Raw genomic sequence first — 23,048 nt, 5'->3', positions numbered from 1 at the left:
TTAATTTTATTGAGTTACATATGTATTTGGTTACCTATAGTTTCTTAGTCCCTTTTGTTCTTATTGTAACTATTTAAGATTTGTTTGCTTTTGTTCTTTTAGAATCATTACCAACAGGTCAGTTCTTTGGTCTATAAAGTTCTTTGGTGAATAAATCCAGGGAAGTCTTTCCAGCTTTATAGTCACTTGTAACTTAGGGTTTAACCTCTTTAGCTATTGCTCCGTGTAAATAACACTGGTAAAGTATTTTCACTGGAAACATATGGATTCAGTCTTGATCCCTTCAAAGGACCAGAGCTCATTACCAATGACTTGTATGATATCAAGCAGAAACTGCGTAACTTTGTCTGTACTTCATATTTCCTTCTTAAAGAGGCAGATAATTTGTAGTATCCACCCTTTCCACATTTGTAGTGATACTGCAGAGTCCCTTGGTGGTGCAAACAGTTAACGTGCCTGGCTGCTCACCAAAAGGTTGGAGGTTTGAGTCCACCTAGACATCTTGAAAGAAAGGCCTGGAGATCTACTTCTGAAAAATCAGCCATCGAAAACCGTATGGAGCACAGTTCCATTCTGACACACATGGGTCACCATGAGTCAGAATCTATTTGACAGCAACTGTTTTTTGTCTTTTTGTTAGCGATACTGTGAGGATTTAGATACTCTTCAGAAAATATTCTTAGGTTTAAGAAACGCGATATTGCAGGGAAGTTGATTTAAGGATCTTTTAAGTTTATTCCAGTTTTTTTTTTTTTTTTTCCTGAAAATGAACGCTTTCAACCTTCTATTGCATGTAGAGGATAAAGATTTTGAAAAAAACTCTGAGAGGTGGAAACATTGTTGACATAACACAGTACTTTTCAGTTGGGTAATCCAGAAGAAAAGTAAAAAGGAGAATCCACTTTAATTGCTTTAAACAACAGGGTAGTGAACTGAAAATGAGTCCTTTTTAAAAAGGTGCAGATTAGGTTTCCCATCTGCTAAGGTCCCTAATGTTCACTTCAGCTGCTACTACCTTTCTTTTCTGCTTTCTCCTTCCATTTTGTTTCCAAGATATTTTTCATGATACTTCTCACAGAGAAGTGAGATTGACTATGGGGCTGACCATACAGTATGTTAGAAACTTGGTTTATTCTCTGTAATCAAGCCCAGGTAGGACTTCAGCTCTGCTGGCCTCTAATCCTCAAGAGGAAACTTTTATGCTCTGGATAATATCACTGCCTTCCAGGCCTATACTCCAGAGTTAAGAAGTACTGTGCATGTTCCTGGAAATATTCTTCACCTCTTCCTTCCCAGTGTTCACAACTTACCATCAACAACCATTATCTGTTTTGAAACCATTAGCAAAAGTTTTATTATGCCCTTTATTTTTGTTTATATCAATGTCCACAAGAAGCTCAGGACTTTCAGATTGTCTCTCCTGTCCCAGAGGCAAACTCTCCCCTGCCTCCACTCTCCACCCCCCTACCCACCCACCCCCGCTTGACCCCTTTTGGCTTTATTTTTTTCCTTAGCTGGTATCATCATCCAACATGCTACATACTTTGTCTTCCTTCTAGTAGAATGTAAACATCACGAGGGCAGGGATTTTTGTCTGTTTTGTTCATTGCTGTAAATGAACAGTCACCAGGTATATGAGCTCAAAGTATTTGTTGAATGAACGCAGTGAATAATTGAATTAAAGAAAGTGTTCAGTTAAGCTGTTTGAGAGAGATCAGGAGAAACTCTGAAGTTAAAGCAGTCCTGTCTTATTTTTTCTCTAGTCTTTTAAATATCTTGTGAGATGGTGTCTTAGCTATCTAGTGTTGCTGTAACAGGATAGCTTTAAAGAGCAAAAATTTATTTTCTCACAATTCAGGAGGCTAGATGTGAGAATTCAGGGCACTGGTTCTAGGGGAAGGCTCTCAGGGAAGAGTCTTGTTTCTTTCGTCTTCTGTAGTTCTGGCATTTCTTGGTTCCTTGACGATCTTCAGTAGGCATCTGTCTTCCCCTGTTGGTGCTTCCTTTTGTGTCTAATCTGCTCTTTTTATAACTCAGAAGTGATTAGTTTTAAGGTATACCCTATACTGATAAGCCCTCATTAACATAACAAAAAAACCCTACTATCAAATGAGATTACCTCCATAAGTATAGGGCTGTGGTGCAGTGAATTACTTAAGATAGCCCTTCTAGCTATCATAGTCTTTGCAACTCCCACCAAACAAATGAGTGGGATTATGCAAATGAGGTGCTTGTGGCCCACCAGGGGGATTGGATAGTTTACTAATAATGTAAATAAGGTGCATGGCCTCCTTATGGGAGTGGGACCATGCAAATTAGGTGTATGGAACCCCCTAATGAGGGGATTGGTCAATTTTGTCATACACCAGGCTTAAAGGCAGACATGGGGCCGGGGGCCGGGGGAGGGAGGAATGGAGTAAGGGAGAGGGAGGAGGTGCAACACAAAAGACAGAGAGGGAGAGCTGTAACACCAGAGATGGCAAGAAGCAGTGGCAGAGAAACAGCCGCAGCAGAGGCATCAGAACCAGGAGACTGGCAGGATTGGTGCTGTGGGCTTCCTAGCCCACGAAGCATGAAAGCTGAGTGCCTTCGGGCATGAGGCTTACTGGTGGAGTGGGGTACCTCTGGGCACTTATTGGCAGAGCTAAAAGAGCTTTGTAACAGTTGCCTGAGCAGGGCAGAGGCTGGGCCGAGGGTCCAAGAGGCCAAGGGACCAGAGAGGTTTGCCTGTGGGCACAGCTGAGAAGAGGCTGCCTGGTCAAAGAACCGTATCCTGAGTGTTCTTGAACGTTCCTGGACCTGAATTTTAACCTGTTACTTTCATAATAAGCCCCATCATTGTGAGTATTGTCTATGAGTTCTGTGTGACCACTGAAATGAATTATCAAACCCAGAAGAGAAGTAGAGAGTGACATGGGAGGTATAGTTGGTGTCAGAACTGGTAAAGCTGGCGGGAGAGAAGGCATGTCTGACCTCCACCTCATAGGATCAGCCTTAGGCTGTGGATCTTGATTCTCCCTTCCGCTTGCGAAGTTAGAGGTGGTCAGATTCCTGTGCCACACCATTTTTACAAGGGGTTGCGATTCAAACACTTATTTTGGTGGATACAATTCAATCCATAACAGGTGGTTTCTTTTCAAGATACCTCATTCTTTATAATGAGCATTGTGAATGAATCAGGGCATCATCTTAGCTAATTATTTGTATTTAAAAATCATCTTAAAAAAAAAAAAACAAAAGCCAAAAAATTTAAATATAGGCACATCGAATTATTATTAACTCCAACTCCTGTCTCACCTTGTATCTAAGACGTTTTGTCTAATTGTACCAGAATTCAGAAAAACTTTCACCTGCACAAATAATCTTTTGTTTATTCTGATCATCTTTGTTTTTAGCATCTATGAGATATTTACCAAATATTAATGAATAATCAATTGCAGGCAGAGTATCATTAGGGTTGCAGCTGGAGTGTGAGGAGTTTTTAATAGTCTTCAGCTCTTTCATTCCAGCCTGTGTACCAGTCACCTATCTCTAAAGTTGGGATACTTTAAGGGCATTGTGGGTGTCTCTATCGTTCTAGGAAGTGGCAAAAACACCTATTTTATTCTCTAAAAGAAATAGACCTACTGACAAATCCTTAAACCAGACTTTTTTTTTGAGAGAGAGGATAAGCTGCCGTAGCGTTTCCAGAATCCAGTATACTTTGTCCTTGGCTGGCATGCCACTGTTTTTATGAACTGTTTCACTTTCAACAGTCATTTTAAAGCATATACAGTATGCAGTAAATATACAAAATTTTCTTTACTTTGTGTTAAGGTTTTTAACATACTTCATTTTCTTTATCATGGTCTATCTGGTGGAAGTGGTGAACAAAAGATGTGATTGCCACTTTCAAGGCATTTTTTTTTTTTAATTCAGAAGATACCTGAATTAGAAAGCCTGCAGTGTGAGCCTTAAAACATTTGATCTGACAGAGAGCATTTAGGGTTGGTGCTTACAGAAGTCTACCCTGGATTATGTGAGGCAGTGGTGGTTCAGTGGGAGAATCCTCTCCTTCCATGTGGGAGACCTGGGCTTGATTCCTAGCCAATGCGCTTCACCAATCTGTGCGTTGATGGAGGTTTGCATGTTGCTATGAAGCTGAACAGGTTTTAGTGGGGCTTCCAGATGGGATGGACTGAGAAGAAAGGCCCCCAGGCCTCTACTTCAGGACGTTAGCCAGTGAAAACCCAATGGTCCAAAATGCAACTGATGATGGGGATAGCACAGGATCCATTGTGTGTGGGGTCTTCATGACTGGGGGCCAACTTGATGGCAGCTAACAACAACAACAACCCTGGATTATCTTGATTTTTAGATTAAGCCTAACGTAATACACCAATTTAAATTTCTTTTGGCAATGTGAGAGTGCATGCTTTATCACACCTTCCCTAGCAGTGATTATCATTAATTTTTTAGAGGAAAAATTGTATCATTTTAATTGATTTTCTTTGTACAGGCAATCTATTTGATTCTCTTAATAGTAACATTGTCTTCGCTGCTTCCCTAGCCCTGAAGGGCACATAATTTTAGATGTCAGAACCACCCGGGAAAGGAGAAAGCAGCATAATCAGTATATCTTTAAGAATTTTGACTTCCAGCTTTTCCCTTTTGATATGATCTTACTGGGCATGGGAACAATAGCTAAGAGATTAGAAAGGACAAACAAGGCTACTACTGGAAAGATGTAAAGAAACCTAGGGCCATTAACCTTGCTATTGACTCCAATACCCAAACCCAAATCCTACCCTCCAAATCCAGTGAAATACGTAGTCAAGGATTTATCCGAGAATCTATAATATGTATTGCTGCATTTATTTAGAAATTCACTTCTTAAATCTTACTGAAAAAATTAGGAAAGGGCATACATGCTCACTGTTAAAAAAAAAAAAAAAAACAAGCAAAATAGAAATGCATGAAATAGAAATAAAAGCATCCTTTTTTATACCCCTTCCATTTCATCCTTCTGTGGTGCAAAGAGGAATACATTTTATAATCATTTCATCTTGATCGTAAATATAACTCAGTGATACTCTGGTGCCTCGGTGAGGTCTTATTTAAGGTGATCCTATAAATTCCAGTACAAATGAAAATGTTTTGTTCAGTACTACTTTAGTGCAGTTCCTTGTGTAAATCTTTGTTAACAGATGGGTTTATTGTAGGGTGAGAAAAGAGTTGAATCAGAACAGAGCATCCTTTGGCCATCATAGATCAGGCTTTGGGGCATTATATTTCTGGGCTAGTACAATGGTTCTCAACCCTGGCTGCACGTTAGACTATTACTTGGAAAGCTTTTATAAAATACCAGCGTTTGAGCATCATTCCCCAGTGATTTCTGATTTAATTGGTCTGGGATGAGACCTCAGCATCATCAGTATTTTAAAATTTTTTCTGGTGTTGCTAATATGCAGCAATGGTTGAGAACCATTCAACCACAAACAGTTGTTGCTTATTGAATGTTAATTGAGGTGATCTGTGCTTTGCTTAATCCTTTAAAATTCCTTTAGGCTTTGAAGGAAACATTTAGTTTTATGAAGACCACCCACCTGCACTTTGTCATAATGTAGTGGCTTGTGTGTTGCTATGATGCTGGAAACTATGCCACATGTATTTCAAATACCAGCTGGGTCACCCATGGTGTGTAGGTTTCAGTGGAGTTTCCAGACTAAGATAGACTGGGGAGAAAGGCCTGGTGATCTATTTCCAACAATTACCCAATGAAAACCCTGTGAATCATCCATGGAATATTGCCCGATATAGTGCTATAAGATTAGCACTCTAGGTTGGAACCAAAAAAAAACAATCCCAGTGCTGTCGAATTGATTCCGACTCATAGCGAACCTATCGGACAGAGTAGAACTGCCCCATAGAGTTTCCAAGGAGCACCTGGGAGATTCAAACTGCCGACCCTTTGGTTAGCAGCTGTAGCACTTAACCACTACGCCACCAGGGTTTCCTCCGGGGTGGAAGACACTCAAGATATGATTGAGGAAGAGCTACCTTCTCAAAGTAGAGCCAACCTTAATGACATGGATGGAGTAAAGCCTTCAGGACCTTCATTTGCTGTTGTGTCATGGCTTTAAATGAGAAGTAACAGCAACAAACATCAATTAGTAATCAGAACATAGAATGCATGAAGAATGAGTCAGGGAAAATCGTAAGTCATCAAAAATGAAATGGAACCATCGATGATGTATATCCTAGGCATTAGTGAGCTGAAATGGACAATCATTTGGTCTGTTTTGCTGGGAATGACAAATTGAAAGGAATGATGCTGAAGTCATCATCAATAAGAATATTTCAAGATCTATTATGAAGTACATCACTGTCAGTGACAGGTTAATACCCATATGCTTACAAGGAAGACCAGTTAATATGGCTATTATTGAAATTTATGCACCAACCACAAATGCCAGAGATAAATTGAAGATTTTTATGAACTACTGCAGTCTGAAATTGACTGTGCAGTCAAGATGTGTTGATAATTACTGGTGATTGGAATGTGAAAGTTGGAAACAAAGAAGGATCAGTAGTTAGAAATTACACTTTTGGTGATAGGAACTACGCCAGAGATCATGTGATAGAATTCTGCAAGACCAGTGATTTATGCATTGGAGATACTTTGTTCAACAACATAATTGACAGCTTTACACATGTACTTTGGCAGATGAACTACACAGGAATTAAGTCTGTGGAAAGAGACGATAGAGAATCTCAGTATCATCAGTCAAGACAAAACCAGGGGCTGAGTTCAAGTTGAAGCTGAAGAAAATCAGAGCAAGTCCACGAGGGCCAAAGTACCACCTTGAATACAACCCTGCTGAATTTAGAGACCATCTCAAAAATAGATCTTGATGCACTGGACAGTAATGCCTGAAACCAGAAGAATTGTGGGAAGACATCAAGGACATCATACGTGAAGAAAGTGTAAGATCATTAAAAAGACTAGAAAGAAGGAAAAGACCAAAACGGATGTCAGAAGAGATTCTGAAACTTGCTCCTAAGTGCAGAGTAGCTAAAGCAACTGGAAGAAATGATGAAGTACAAGAGCTAAGCAGAAGATTTCAAAGGGTGGCTCAAGAAGACAAGGTAAAGTATTATGATAAAATATGCTAAGACCTGGAGTTAGAAAACCAAAAGGGAAGAACATGCTCAGCATTTCTCATGCTGAAAGAACTGAAGAGAAAATTCAAGCCTTGAGTTGTAGTACTGAAAGACTAGGTTAAAAATCATAAGTGATGAGGGAAGCATCAAAAGAAAATGGAAGGAAGTGTCACCGTACCAAGAAGAATTGATGGAGGTTTAGCCATTTCAGGAGGCAGCATAGGATCAAGAACTGCTGGTACTGAAGGAAGAAGTTCAAGCTGCACTGAGGGCATTGGTAAAAGACAAGCCTTCAGGAATTAACAGAATACCAGTTAAGACGCTTCAATAAATGGATGCAGTGCTGGAAGCACTTACTTGCCTACGTCGAGAAATTTGGAAGGCATCTCCCTGGCCAACCGACTGAAAGAGATCCATATCCGTGCCCATTCCAAAGAAAGGTGATCAAACACAGTGTGGAAATAATCAAACAATATTATTAATATCACATGCTAGCAAAATTCTGAAGATAATTTCAAAATGACTGCAGCTGTACCTTGTGTAGAAATTGCCAGAAATTGAAGCTGGATTCAGAAAAGGATATGGAGGGAGGGGTGTCATTGCTACGGTCAGATGGATCTTGGCTGAAAGCAGAGAACACCAGGAAGTTATTTATCTATGTTTTATTGACTACGAAAAGGCATTTGACTGTGAGGATTGTAACAAATTATGGATAACATTGCAACGAACAGGAATTTCAGAACTCTTAATTGTGCTCTTGCAGAACCTGTATGTGGATCAAGAGGTCGTTGTTTGAACAGAACAAGGGCATGATACTGCATGGTTCAGAATTGGAAAAGGCATGAAGTAGGGTTGTATCCTTTCACCCTACTTGTTCAACCTGTATGCTGAACAAATAATAGAAGAAACCGGACTTTATGAGGAAGAAGGCAGCATCAGGATTGGAGGAAGACTCATTAACAACTTGTGATATGCAGATGACACAAACTTGCTTGCCAAAAAATGAAGCCAACTTGAAGTACTTACTGATGAAGATCAAAGACTATAGCCTTCAGTATGGATAACTGAACATGAAGAAAACAAAAATCCCCACCACTGGATCCATAAACAACATTATGGGGCATGGCCAGCAGGGCTAGTAGGAGACAGCAATGATGAAATGGACAAGAAATTGAAGTTGTTAATGATTTTTTTCTACTTGGATCAACCGTGTCCATGGAAGCAGCAGTCAAGAAATCAAACAACATATTGCACTGGGCAAATCTGCTGCAAAAGTCCTCTTTAAAGTTTTAAAAAGCAAGTGACTAAGGTATGCCTGACGCAAGGCATGGTCTTTTCATTTGCCTCATATGCATGAGGAAGTTGGGATAGTGAAAAGGGAAGGCAGGAGAAGAATCGATGCATTCAAACTTTGATGTTGGTGAAGAATATTGAATATACTGTGGGCTGCCAAAAGAACAAACAAATCAGCCGTAGAAGAAATATAGCCAGAATGCTCTTTACAAGCAAGGATGGTGTGACCTCAACTCACTTTGGACACATCAGGAAAGACCACTTGTTAGAAAAGGACATCACATTTGGTAAAATAAAGGGCCAGTGAAAAGAAGGGAAACCCTCAATGACATAAACACAATAGCCACAACAGTGGACTCAAGCGTACCAGTGAGTATGAAGAGGGTGCAGGATTGGGCAGCGTTTCTTACTGATAAGGTTGCCATGAGTTGGACCTGACTCGACGGCAACTCACAACAATAATCAGCACGTGGGTAACCAAAGAATTACTTGTATGTGTTAAGGTAAGTCATTTGGCTTGCTAGTGCTAGAAAATGTATTTCCCCTGTTTTAGATCCGTGACATTTTATGTGGTACATTTTATTTTTTAAAGGTCCTTCAGTCCTAATGAAAAACTGGCATTTAAGCAAGAAGAGTGGGAAGGAATCACATCATATTAAGAGTTTAGCAAAAATAGTTTTTTTTTAAAAAATATTCTGAACATTTTCTTATGCCATATTTTCTTTTCTATGCCAGAGTAAATGACTCAGCTCATAGTCTTATCCTGTATTATTCAATCATCAAAAATGTTAAGATGTTCAGTAGATGCAAATAAAAAATAACAATTTAAGTAATTACATCCAACTTAATTAAGTCCATGTTTGGGACAAAAACCAGAAGAAAGAAATAATTAATGTAAACTATAAGCCAGGTTTTTTCCTAAATATGTGTGACCTTCACCTCTCCTTCCCTTGCTCTTTCCCAACCTTTCCCAAAAAAGAGATTGAAATTAAACTATTTGAAATGAACTTAACTGGCAGAATACTAGTGATGATTAGCAGTTTTAAAGTTTATCTATAAACAGTACAACAGTAATGAAGTATGGTATAAATAAATTTGTTACTAAATACTTCTTAACTTTGAGTTTCTCGTACACATTTTTATTTTTTACACCAAACCCCAAAACCACTGCCTTTGAGTCAGTTTGGACTCATAGTGACCCCATAGGGTTTCCAAGGATATTAATCTCTACGGAAGCAGACTGCCATGTCTTTCTCCTGAGGAGCTGCTGGTGGTTTTGAACCACCGACCTTTCAGTTAGCAGTCAGTTGCTTTAACCACTGTGTCACGAGGGCTCCTTTATTTTTTAAATATCTGTTTCAAAGTTAGCATGGCAGCTTGCTTACTAGTTAAATTAAGATCTTGGCAGGTTGCAGCAGGAAAAGCATAGCAAACTCTGAGCATCCAAAACCAAACCAAACCACACATATTGCTGTCCATTCGGCTCTGACTCACAGTGACCCTATAGGACAGAGTAGAACTGCCTCGTTAGGTTTCCACGGCTGTAATCTTACAGAAACAGACTGCCATATCTTTCTCCTGGGAGTGGCTGATGGGTTTGAACCTCTGACCTTTCGTTTAGCAGTCGAGGCTTAATGACTGCGACACCAGGATTTCTTTTGAACATAAGTGTGGTTATCTGAGGAGGTATTAGACTTGATTCTAGATTAAATTGTTTGGGCATTAAACTGTCATAAGGTCAATTTGTGACTTATATTTGCTTCCTCGGTGTCCATTCATTTCTCCTAATTGTCCATTTACCTGGTTTCTGACATGGCCCTTCCTGTCTTGTCACACAGTCTTTCAACAGTTGCAGTCTCTAGCTAGCCCTCCCAGCCATGTCCCATATTGTTTCCTGTGATAGAGACCTCTTTGCTATTATGTAGTCCAGTCTCTTAAAAGCCGGAGTTACTCCTTAACCCCTCCCGGCCATCTGATTCCCTGTGATAGAAATTTTTTCCTGTGCCAGTGCCCTTGAAACCTTTAAACTAACCAGTAATACTTTAGCCTATAAAACCTAGCTAACCCCACCCTGCATGCTGTACCTGAGTGCTCTCATACAGTTCCAGCTTGTGTTGCCTTGTCCACAGGTGCAACCCCCTGTGTGTCCCTGCATTGAGGCGTGCCATAGTTTTCTCTCTGGTACCTATGAGTCCTAAATTCCATTTGCTCTCTGGCCTTCCTGCATGAGTGTCACTTTGTTATTCCACACCTGACGGACCATCCAAGATACCCACAGACCAGACCCCCTTTGAGTCAAAATACATAAGGAGTGCCGGGTTACATTAATAATGAGAAGCCCAGCTGATGCTTGGCTTTACTTAGACCTCCTCTGCTGATAATATGTGATAAGGCAACTTGTTTTAATATTCACTCCTAAAAAATCTTACAACAATGAATGTAATACAATAACAGTCTAATACAAAGGTTGAACCCAGTTGACATCCAGAAAATAGCTCACTAATGATGGTAGTGAATACAGCTTTCTATGTATTTTTGTGAGTAAACAATAATCTTTGTTCCACTATTGCTGAACTATTATTTTATTCCAAATGGAAAAAAGGGCAGATATTAAAAACATGGGAGCAGTATTCCATGGTTTTGTTTAAAAAACAAACAAAACTAGTTGCTGTCGACTTCCAATTCATGACCACCCCGTGCGTGTCAGAGTAGAACCGTGCGCCACAGGGTTTTCGGTGGCTGATTTTTCAGAAGTAGATCGCCAGGCCTTATTTTGAGGTGCCTCTGATTAGATTCAAACTGCCAGTCTTTCAGTTAGCAGCCAAGGGCTTATGCTGCTTGCTAAAAGTCCAATTCTGTTAAATGCCATGAATTTTGAAGGCCAAACACTGGGTTCTAGAAAAAACTAGAATTTACTACTGTGTAAATCAGTCTGAAAACTTAGTATGTTTACATTTTCCAATATCTTCCTGAGGTACATTACTTTTTGGGAAGACAAGAGGACAGCTAGTTATCAGGCCTTTCTTTTTCCTTGTCCAGCGTCAGAATTAACTTGTTTTTTCCAAGTTATGGCATTATTCTGATACATTTTCTAGGAAGGATTCTAATCTCTTAGAAAAGTGAAAGAATTGCCCACTCACCTTCTGGGTTAAAGATACATGTTTTTATCCAAGTTTATTTTTATTTTGAAATAAATTAATTCCTTTCCACGGTAAGGTGTTAAAATAATACAAAAACATGTAAAGTGGAAAAGTAACAAGTTCCTTTGTCCTATTTAATGAGAAACCACTGTTAACTGTTTCTGGATATGCTTTTTGTTATATATATATATATATTTTTTTCCCCCTTTAAAAAAACCACATACAAATGAAATAAATATGTGTGTAAGTGTATTATTCTTTTTACTGGAGCCAGAGAATTTCATTGAATGGAAGTTTCATAAGTTATTTAACTGATCCCATTTACTAGGCATTTGTAAGTTTATTTTGCGATTATTTCATTATTATATTATGAGTATATATGTAGAGTAGATGCTTAGAAGTTGTGTCACTGTGTTATTCCAAAACATCAAATCTTGTAATATATGTATCCCATATCCCAATAATTTGGCCAAATTTTTGATGGGCTGTCTTGACATTGGCATCTTTCTCATGAAGTTGTAATTCACAATATTCAGATTACTACTTTAATAAGTTAATGTAGAGGACTAGTTCCAATTAATTAAGGTTTTACCTTGGAAAGCTGATTATACCTGTGTGCCCAAAAGATAAATACTCAGAAAAGGAGGAAGTGCTGGACCATCAGCCTGTTCCAAATCTGGGATTGTAACCTACTGTTCACACTGACCTGTATGCTGAGTGGAAACCCTGATGGCATAGTGGTTAAGTGCTACAGCTGCTAACCAAAAGTTCAGCAGTTTGAATCCACCAGGTGCTCCTTGGAAACCCTATGGGGCAGTTCTACTGTGTCCTCTAAGGTCACTATGAGTAGGAATTGACTTGATGGCGACGGGTTTGGTTTGGTGTGCTGAGCATTTTATGTTCTTTTAATTTTCCCAGCAATCCAATAAGGTTGGTGCTGTTGTTGTTAGGTACCATTGAGTCAATTTTCATTTCCTAGTGACCGCTTGTCACCAAGTAGAATTGCCCCATAGGGTTTTCTTGACTGCAATCTTTATGGGAGCAGATTGCCAGGTCTTTCGCCTTTGGAGCCACTGGGTGGATTAGAACTGCCAACCTTTCAGTTAGCAGCCAAGCACTTAGCCGTTACTCCACCAGGGCTCCTGACTAGTATTCTCATATTGCTGTACAGGAGACTGAAGTTTAGGGAGGTCAAATAACTTGCCCAAGGTCCCAGTACTGGGCACACAAAAACTGTATTCTTAAGTGTATCTGTATGTCGTTATTGTATTTCCTAATGGAAAAGTATTTTCAGTCATTCAGAACCGAGGGAAAGATAGGGAGGACAATAAAACATTCCTCTTGTTTTTGAAATGAATGCTTCCGTCTTCCTCTCTCCAATTTTTTGGATTCATATAAAAGGTGTTAGTGCAAATGCAGAGGAATAGAAAGCTTAATTTGGAATAGCTTTATGCCTCACACAAATAAAATCTTAATTACCCTGGAGATAATTTACGCAGTATCTCCAGCCATCTCCGTTCAACCAAAAAGCAAAAGTGGTCCCAGGAAGCTAAAAATAGTTGAGTTTTAGTCATACAGTTGCCTAAGACGCTCACTCAGATCTCATTTACTTCTGCTTCAGAAAGTTCTCACAAGCACTGGAGTCTCCTAGCCCATGACAGTTGATTAAAAGCAACAAATAAGAAAAAAGATAAGTAGCACGATTACAGATGGGAAGACCAGCAGCTCCAAGAGGGAGCAGCTCTTAGTGTAAAGCCATTAGTGGTAAAGGAAGAGCAAACCTATAAATGCAGACAGGGTCTCAAGAATTGTCTTGGAATTCTTGTGTTTAGTGCTATATACCCAGGAGTATTCAAGATCATCAGCATGTTAAATCACAGCACTGTAATTGATCATAATGGTAACCCTGAGTATTATTTTTAAAAGTAAATTGTTAGATATACTCTAATTAACAAGACTGGGACTCCTTCCACAAAAGATAGGGCAAAATATGCTATATAACTAAGTGAAGCGTTATTATATGTTATACCCCAAATACTGGATATAATGTTCTTATCCTTTAACTTTTGCAGAGGGTCCCTTTATTAGCTATTTGGTTAGTATTGAAGTTCACAATAGTTCAACCTATTAATGCTGCAGAATACTCAAAAAGATTGAAGGTATCTCAGGAGGGTATGTATGTGACTGTGGAGAGGAAAACCCCTCTATTTCCATTGCTGCTGGACTTCTTTGCAATTAGCTTGCAGAATTTGATTCTCCTCCTCAAACTGTTGTGATTGCTCTGTACATCCTATAAATTATTTACACCCTGCTGGTACTAAACGACTACATTAATGGCACCTCTGGCTCCACATGATTTCCACAAGAACTTTAATAATTCATCATTTATTACAGCTACATCCCTGTAGGCCGGCATGAGTGGGAGCTGAGTTTACATCAGTGAGATAAGGCCTTCTCTGAGACCTTTACTCTTCAATCGTCATATCCATAAATATTCAGATATCAGTAGCGTGAGACATTAAAGGAGAGATTATCGACTGTTGCAAAGCTAAACTCTTTAGGTTATATTCATCAAGCGTTAGATTACTTGAAGTTCTTGAGTACATTTTAGGGATACTTCAAGGGGAAAATCACTGAAATAGAGGTCACCATTTCAAAGCTCTTGCCCTTTTTTTTTTTTTTTAAACTATCATCTGTTTATGGGAACTAAGTGAAATTAATGATTAGTCACTGGGAAGAATGGTAGGAGACTTTAATTGAAAAAATTATCCACATTTTGAATCTCAGAGTTCTGCATCTTACACTTGCAACTTGTAAATCTCAGTTATTTTAGCCTTTTTGGAGTACTTCTAAAAAAATAGGAAAGGCACGTTCATGGGGAACAAGAGTGTGTCTGTGCTCCGATATGCACATGTTGAATGATTAAATTCCAGAGTTAGGTGTAAAAGAAAGTTAATTTACCCATTTCCAGTGAAGGTTGAATAGTCAAGTTGATGTGGGATTTATGTTTACAGTTTTGGAGTGACTCCACCTCCGAGTACTGTAAATGTTGCTTTTGAAGAGAAAAAGGGGTTACTAAAGTTGACAGTGTTTGTAATCCTAGTATTTAGCAGAGTGCCTAGCACGCATGGCTCAGTAAATGTTTATTGCATGAATACCTGAGATCAGATCAATTCATATAAGTCTAGTTGTTGTTTTTGTTGTTGTGTGCCCTCAAGTTAATTCTGACTCATAGCGACCCTATAGGACAGAGTAGAACTGCCCCCATAGGGTTTCCAAGGCTGTAATCTTTATGGAAGCAGACTGCCACATCTTTCTCCCATGGAGCATCTAGTGGGTTTGATCCACCAACCTTCTGGTTAGCAGTAGAGTGCTTAACTGCTGCACCTAATTCTCATTAGGCAACAGCTATTTTCATAACTTAAACAGCGAAACTGATGTATATACTAGTTGCTTTCTGTGATGGTACTACTTTGGGAGTGTATTTCAGTTCACCACAGGTGCTTTTTCAGTCAATGTAGATTTGTTGCAGAAGGGCCCAGAGAGCCTCATTGTATGGTCTTCTAACCTTTGAGGTTGTTTCAAAGCATATATTCTGAAGACGTTATCCAGGTATCCCTTGAGTTCCATTGAAAATCCTATAGATTCTTAAAAGATACAAAGAAAATTACACTTTCTCCCAAGAGAGACACTAGCAAGACTTCACTGATACTGAATATAAAGTGGTTTATACCATGTGTAAATTGAGTTTAATTTTATTGCTTTAGGTTTCTTTAATAATGATTTTCTTTAAAAATGATTATCTAGTCATCATTGACATCCGTGGGAAAAATAGAGGGAATGAAATACTATCATCATTAAGAGTACAGTCAGGAATTACACCGTCAGGGAATCGTACAACCATTTTGGAAAACGATATGGCACTTCCTTAGAAAGCTAGAAATAGAAGTACCATATGATCTAGCAATCCCACTCCTAGGAATATATCCTAGAGAAATAAGAGCCGTCACATGAATAGACATATGCACACCCATGTTCATTGCAGCATTGTTCACAATAGCAAAAAGATGGAAACAACCTAGATGCCCATCGACAGATGAATGGATAAACGAACTATGGTACATACACACAGTGGAGTACTACGCAAGGATAAAGAACAAGGTTGAATCTGTGAAGCATCTCACAACATGGATGAATCTGGAGGGCATTATGCTGAGTGAAATAAGTCAATCACAAAAGGACAAATATTAGACCACTAAAAACTCATGAAAAGGTTTACACACAAAAAGGAACAATCTTTGATGGTTATGAGGGAGGGGAAGGGTAGGGATGGAAAAACACTAAATAGACAATAGATAAGTGGTAACTTTGGTGAAGGGTAAGGCAGTACACAGCACTGGGGAAGCCAGCACAACCTGTCGAAGGTGAGGTTATGGAAGTTTCACAGATACATCCAAACTCCCTGAGGGACCAAATTACTGGGCTGAGGGCTGTGGTTTGGCAGTTCAGATCCACCAGCCGCTCTTAGAAACCCTATGGAGCACTTCTTCTCTGTCCTATAGGGTCACTATGTGTCGACTCAACGACAGTGGGTTTTTTTTTTTTTTTTGATGCTAGCCTGCTACACAGATGATATTAGCTCTCCACTTGCCAGACCAGCCACCTTGGGGCAGAGTATCTAATTCAAATTAGATGAGTTTACTTTCTACTTCAGTTGACACTCCACAAAATATAATAAAATAGAAATAAACATCATTTCACTTGCATGACATTCTGTGTTTGTTGTTTAATAGCAAGTGTAAGTTGGATGAAAGTATCTGAGTGTAAGATTTTTATGTGAGACAAATTTATTTATATATATGTATATAATAAATTTGTGTTTGAGGTCAAAGTTTACAGTGCAAATTAGTTTCTAATTAAAAAATTTATACACAAAATGTTTTGTGGCATTGGTTGTAATGCACATTTATATTTTTATCTTTTATATTTGCATTCATGAGTGTCCTTGAGCTGATAGCTGCTGCCAAACATTTTAGAATAAAGACTGTAGAATTGTTGTGGAAAAGTGATTAGCCTTAGTTACCCTATTGTATAAATTAAGGCTTTTAAGTGAAAGTTGCTAGGTTTTACAGATGGGCAGGCATGACTCTAGCCAAGAACAAATTGTTCTGCTGTGATAGAGACATTGTTCAAACCTGCATGTACCTGTCAATTGCCTGTGGTGGCACAGTGAGATAAAGTGATCTGTAATGTATCTCTAGTGTGTTCCTATTGGTAGCCATATTGTAACAGAGAGTACATGTTTTGTGCAGATGGCTTGTGTAGGCTGGATTCCACCTCAGCCTTGTAAAGATGCCAGGAAGCATCAAGGTGAATTTTTAAAGCCTATTTAAATATTTAGACTCATGACTGATTTCAGTGAAATCTTTACTGTATCTAGTAAACTACTTGCTAGACGTGAGATGAATGTCGAGTTTACTTTTTATGGCTTCCCTACCTATCTGCTGAGTGACCTTGGATTGACAAATTATTAATCTCTCTGGTCCTGTTTCCTTATCAGGAAAATGAGGATTGTAAAAATATTTGCCTGGTAAGGTTGCTGTGTGGATTTAGTTAATTAATATGTGTCAAGTGCATGGAAGAGTGCCTGGCACTTAGTAAATGTTAGCTACCATCATTAACTTAATTTAGGGTGAGATGAATTTTCCTCCCCTGAAGCTAGATTGTCTTTTTTTAGGAAGACCACATCCCTATCAAGGATGTGGTCAACCCCAGCTCTGATATAGAAGCTTACCATCTTGACTCAAAATCTGTCTTCAAATTTATCTACAGCTAAAGTATAGTACAGTATCATATAGTCACTTAAAGGAATGAGAAAACTCTTACCACTCTGGAATGATCTACAAGATGTATTGTTAAGTGAAAAAAGCAAGAGGCAAAACTGTAAATTCTACCATCTATGTAAAAATTTGCTGGCACATGCATAAAATACCTGGAAGGCTACACAAGAAGTGATACATTTTCATTTGTTGCTATTGAGGAGGGGAATTGGGTGGCTGGAGACAAGGGTGGGAGACTGTTTATATACATACATCTTTTATACTTTTTGGTTGTTGAACCATGCGAATGTATTCCCTATTTAATAATTAAAAAAAATGACAATTAAAAAGTAGAATAGCTATTTTGCAACCTAGAGAAGTTTTTATTCTTTATAAACATTTCTTCTTTTTGTCAGTATTTCTCAAATTCACATTGGATTGGGCTTTAATATTCCTGTTTTCTATCTGGTTTAGCTTTTTTTTTTCTTTAAGTCTATGTTTCAGCACCAACCTAAGAAAGATATTTTGTCCTTCCTTAGGGATTTGAGTCATAATCGGTTGTCTAACTGGAACGTCAGCTTGGCATCACAAACATTGCAGGAAGTGTAAGTTACTCTTATTGAATTTAAAGTTACGTTATATTGCTTGCGGTGATTGAATGAATTGTGAATTTTGTGATGTTCAGTCCAGAAATGCTGTCCAAAAATTGAAGGAAAATAATAGAAATTAAAAGAAATTATTTAAAAACGTAAGCCATTGCCTTTTGCTTTGTCATTCTCACAGACTCTCTGGACATTGTGCCACTGGGTTAGTGGTTTCAAGTTGCAAGTTGTGTACGATTATTATTGTACTTTCTTGAGGCCAAAAGTACGGTTTCTCCCCTCTTCCGAGTTTGTTTTTTGTTTTCTTTTTGCCAGAGTTTTAACCAGTGAAACTTTCTATTGTGTAAACTTTTCCTGTGTGTCTTGATGTTACCTGAGGTGGAAGCGTTGTGTCAAAAGTAGGTTTATATGAAATAAGGTCTCTTTTCATGTCATTTCGGAATATGGTAGTCAATATAATTCAGTTTTTCTGGTTAACTGAAGTTTGTCCTTTAATACTGGGACGTATTTTATATATATATATATATATATATATATATATATAAAACTGATATTATGTATTATTAATATCAGTTACTGCATGTGATGTTCCCAGGGCACAAATTGAGGTATATTGGACTGTTTGCTTCTATGCTAAACACCCCCAGAACACCCAGATTTCTTTTTAATTCATTGCTGACGAGAGTACTCTCAAGGCCTCGGTGTTCTCTCCTCCCCCACCCCCCAAATTGACTACTTCTAATCTGCTTTCGGGTCTCTGAGTCAGAAAGGGTTGGTTTTTATTTTTTTAATCTGCTGTGGACTGAATAAACAATTGATAAGATTTTTAGCTGAAAGAATAGGCACTGAGGAAAGGCCCGAAAATGCTTCAGTGGGAAGCTCATAGCTCACTGCCTGGACTTTGTAAGTGGTTGATTTCTTGGAGGCCTTTTAATTCTGAAGGTTCTTTGGTTGAATACCAGGTTAATCAGATGTGATTGTATTAAGTTTCTACCAAAACATTTGAGATAATCTGTTCAAAGGACTGCTAGAATCAGTCATAGGTTCCATCTCTGTATGTGTTATTTATTCTATCTTTGTTTAAGGAGAACCCAAAGTAGTTGTTAAAAACAACTCTTTAAAGGGATTTGCTGGGATTAAAAATATTTAACGTGCAAAATTTTTCCTATTTATTAAAATCTCTAATTTCTCAGTATAATGCTTTTTTGTCTTTATCTCACTCATTCTGAGTCATAAGCATTTTCAAATTTGGTACCTGTCCTAAATATGTATTAGCCAGAAACGAGAACTCAGGATTTCCCTCACTAGATTTTAAATCTGTTTTTCCCCCTGCCTAGGAAAATGAATTACAATGAATTAACAGATATTCCATATTTTGGAGAACCAGCCTCTAATATTACTCTACTTTCATTGTAAGTAAATAAGATTTTGGGTCTTTTAGTTAAATTATGAATAATATAGGTTTTTTTTTTTTTAGTTTTGCCTTATTTCAAGTACCCATGTTGTTGACAGTCACTGTTTAACATCCCTTTGGCCTGGGGTGGATCACTGGCAACAGTTTCAATATAATCTTTATTTTGTAGAGTACATAATATAATTCCGGAAATAAATGCAGAGATGCTCCAGGTCTACCTTGCTCTTGAGAATTTAGATCTCAGCTCAAATGTAATATCAGAAATCAAGGCATCTTCATTTCCTCGCATGCAACTTAAATACCTGTAAGTAAAATAGAGTTTAAATCAGATTTACTTTAAAATGCATAGTTATTATTGAGATCTGTTTTCCCAGAAATGCCTGTAATTTATTGTGATTTTAACATGCATCTCTGAATGGGTCAGTTTTTTTTTTTTTTTTGGATTTTGTTCTCTTTTTTAATTTAAAGAGTACATTATTTTCATAAAATATTCATGGATATCCAGGGTAATTTTTGGCATTTAATTCTGGATTATTTCTTATTAAAATTCTGGAAAAGGTAAATAGAAGCGATTTGTTGATGATGATAATTAGTGCGTGTGCCGGTATTTTACAGTGTATATTTATAAATATAAGTGTTTATATTCACACGTACCATTTTCATTTGTGTGAAGTGAAGTAGACATCATCCTTATTTTGTAGATGAAGAAACAAAGTGGTTAAGTAATTAGTAATGGACTTTTGGCAGTTTTCCAGTGGTAGAGTTTTTTTTACTAAATCTTTTTGTTGTTGTTACCTTGCTCATTGTAGGAATTTGAGTAATAATAGGATAACCACTTTGGAGGCTGGTTGCTTCGATAATTTATCAAGTTCCTTATTAGTGGTAAAGTTAAACCGGAACAGAATTAGCGTGATTCCACCCAAGATCTTCAAGCTGCCTCACCTCCAATTCTTGTGAGTAACTAAATGGAAAAATGATAGATCGTTTTTCTTATAGTGCCTTTTTAAGTATTTTTTTTAGCAAATCGGCAAACTAGTTTTCTGACTGTAAAACTATTTTTGTTAAAGGGAACTTAAAAGAAACAGAATTAAAATTGTGGAAGGCCTAACATTCCAGGGGCTTGACTCCTTAAGATCCTTGAAGATGCAGCGGAATGGAATTAGCAAACTTAAGGATGGAGCCTTTTTTGGCTTGGATAACATGGAAGAGCTGTAAGTACTGGGAACTAGAGTTGCGGATTTTTAGGAAAGGAGTCTGACACTTCGCAGGGCCAATCGACTAGGGTAGTTGCTTTAATTATAAAGGTAAACATTAGTTCATTCTTCATCTTCTGATATGAAATAAGTGCACAGAAAGCCTTTTAATCTATATTAGCAAAGTAGTATTTTGCCATTTTTATAAACATCTTATCTAAAAAGTTCACATTCCCTTGACATTTTGGCTGATGAAAATTATTGGAGTTTATCCAGAACAGGTATACAATACCTTTTGGCATGTTGATTTTGTAGACCCGATGTTTTAGACAGTCTTACTACCTTCTAGCTGTAAATCTTAAGTAAGCTATAAATACTTACTGAATAGAATTTGTCCGTTTACTTGGGTTGAACAAAGCCATATGCTTGTTAAGCAAGACTTAATGAAGATGAAGATTTAAGACTGTACTTCTCATCAGAATGCCTTGTTTTGAAACATACTTTTTCCTCTCTTTAATTCTGCAGAGAATTAGAACACAATAACCTTACAGAAGTGAACAAGGGGTGGTTGTATGGCTTGCGAATGTTACAGCAGCTCTATGTGAGCCAGAATGCTATTGAAAGGGTCAGCCCCGATGCGTGGGAGTTCTGCCAAAGACTCTCCGAACTGTAAGTGTTGGATGGCATTTTAGTGGAGGCTGTGGGACTAGAACAGGTTGGAGTAAATCATGAAAGTCAAGTGTCGCTATTTACTCAAAGTTTGTTGAAAACTCTAAATTTGCCATATAAATAGAATAAGAATTTAAAAAGTTGAACCAAAATACAATGAATTCCTTACCTTCTATGTTTCCTATTGTCAGTGATTTGTCCTATAACCAGTTGACTCGCCTGGATGAATCCACCTTTGTGGGTCTGAGCTTACTGGAGAGATTGAATTTAGGGGACAACAGAGTCACTCACGTTGCTGATGGTGTGTTTAGGTTTCTTTCCAATCTTCAGACGCTGTAAGTACATCCACCCCTGGCCCTTCCCCCTCTTTTTTTTTTTTTTGTTAAGCAAATGATCAGCAAATTTATGTATTCTTAGTATTTTGTGGCTTTTCTGTCCTGTGCCTTGGGGCAAGACAATCTTATTTGTCTCTATCCTGATAAATAAATAAATCTTACTTATCTCTACCCATACTACCGCCATGACTCCAACTTACGGCGACCCCACGTGTGTCAGGGTGGAACTGTGCTCCATAGAGTTTTTTTTTTTTTTGAGATTTTAAATTCTTTTAACTCTTTTTTTTTTTTTTTAATAATTTTTATTGTGCTTTAAGTGGAAGTTTACAAATCAAGTCAGTCTCTTACACAAAAACCCATATACACCTTGCTACACACTCCCAATTACTCTCCCCATAATGAGACAGTCTGCTCTCTCCCTCCACTCTCTTTTCCTGTCCTTTTTGCCAATTTCTAACCCTCTCCACCCTCTCATCTCCCCTCCAGGCAGGAGATGCCAACATAGTCTCAAGTGTCCACCTGATCCAAGAAGCTCACTCCTCACCAGCATCCCTCTCCAACCCATTGTCCAGCCCAATCCATGTCTGAAGAATTGGCTTCGGGAATGGTTCCTGTCCTGGGGCAACAGAAGGTCTGGGGGCCATGACCACTGGGGTCCTTCCAGTCTCAATCAGACCATTAAGTCTGGTCTTATGAGAATTTGGGGTCTGCATCCCACTGCTCTCCTGCTCCCTCAGGGGTTCTCTGTTGTGTTCCCTGTCAGAGCAGTCATCGGTTGTAGCCGGGCACCATCTAGTTCTTCTGGTCTCAGGATGATGTAGTCACTGGTTCATGTGGCCCTTTCTGTCTCTTGGGCTCGTAATCACCTTCTGTCCTTGGTGTTCTTCATTCTCCTTTGATCCAGGTGGCTTGAGACCAATTGATGCATCTTAGATGGCTGCTTGCTAGCATTTAAGACCCCAGATGCCACTCTTCAAAGTGGGATGCAGAATGTTTTCTTAATAGATTTTATTATACCGATTGACTTAGATGTCCCCTGAAACCATGGTCCCCAGACCCCTGCCCCTGCTACGGTGGCCTTCGAAGCATTCAGTTTATTCAGGAAACTTCTTTGCTTTTGGTTTAGTCCAGTTGTGCTGACCTCCCCTGTATTGTGTGCTATCTTTCCCTTCACCTAAAGCAGGTCTTATCTACTATCTAATTAGTGAATACCCCTCTCCCATCCTCTGTCCCTCCCCAACTCGTGTCCGCAAAAGAATGTTTTCTTCTCAGTTTAAATTATTTCTCAAGTTCTTGTAATAGTGGTCTTATACAATATTTGTCCTTTTGCAACTGACTAATTTCGCTCAGCATAATGCCTTCCATGTTCCTCCATGTTATGAAATGTTTCACAGATGCCTCACTGTTCTTTATCGATATGTAGTATTCCATTGTGTGAAT

General features: G+C 38.4%; 1 protein-coding gene across 1 annotated transcript in view; it reads left to right on the top strand.

Moving 5' to 3' along the window:
• The window catches only part of LRIG2 (leucine rich repeats and immunoglobulin like domains 2), a 56,808-nt gene that overhangs the window by 3,004 nt on the left and 30,756 nt on the right, over positions 1-23,048 (top strand). Inside the window, exons 2-8 of the mRNA XM_049880048.1 lie at positions 17,935-18,000; positions 19,335-19,409; positions 19,581-19,715; positions 20,221-20,364; positions 20,479-20,622; positions 21,130-21,273; positions 21,465-21,608. Of these exons, the coding sequence (XP_049736005.1) occupies positions 17,935-18,000; positions 19,335-19,409; positions 19,581-19,715; positions 20,221-20,364; positions 20,479-20,622; positions 21,130-21,273; positions 21,465-21,608 (852 nt within the window). The remainder of the gene's footprint in view (positions 1-17,934; positions 18,001-19,334; positions 19,410-19,580; positions 19,716-20,220; positions 20,365-20,478; positions 20,623-21,129; positions 21,274-21,464; positions 21,609-23,048) is intronic.

This window comes from Elephas maximus, chromosome 3 (genome assembly GCF_024166365.1).
Source record: "Elephas maximus indicus isolate mEleMax1 chromosome 3, mEleMax1 primary haplotype, whole genome shotgun sequence".
In the NCBI taxonomy this organism is placed as follows: Eukaryota; Metazoa; Chordata; class Mammalia; order Proboscidea; family Elephantidae; genus Elephas; species Elephas maximus.
The sequence above is the reverse complement of the archived record's forward strand: the minus strand, read 5'-3'. Positions and strand labels throughout refer to the sequence as shown.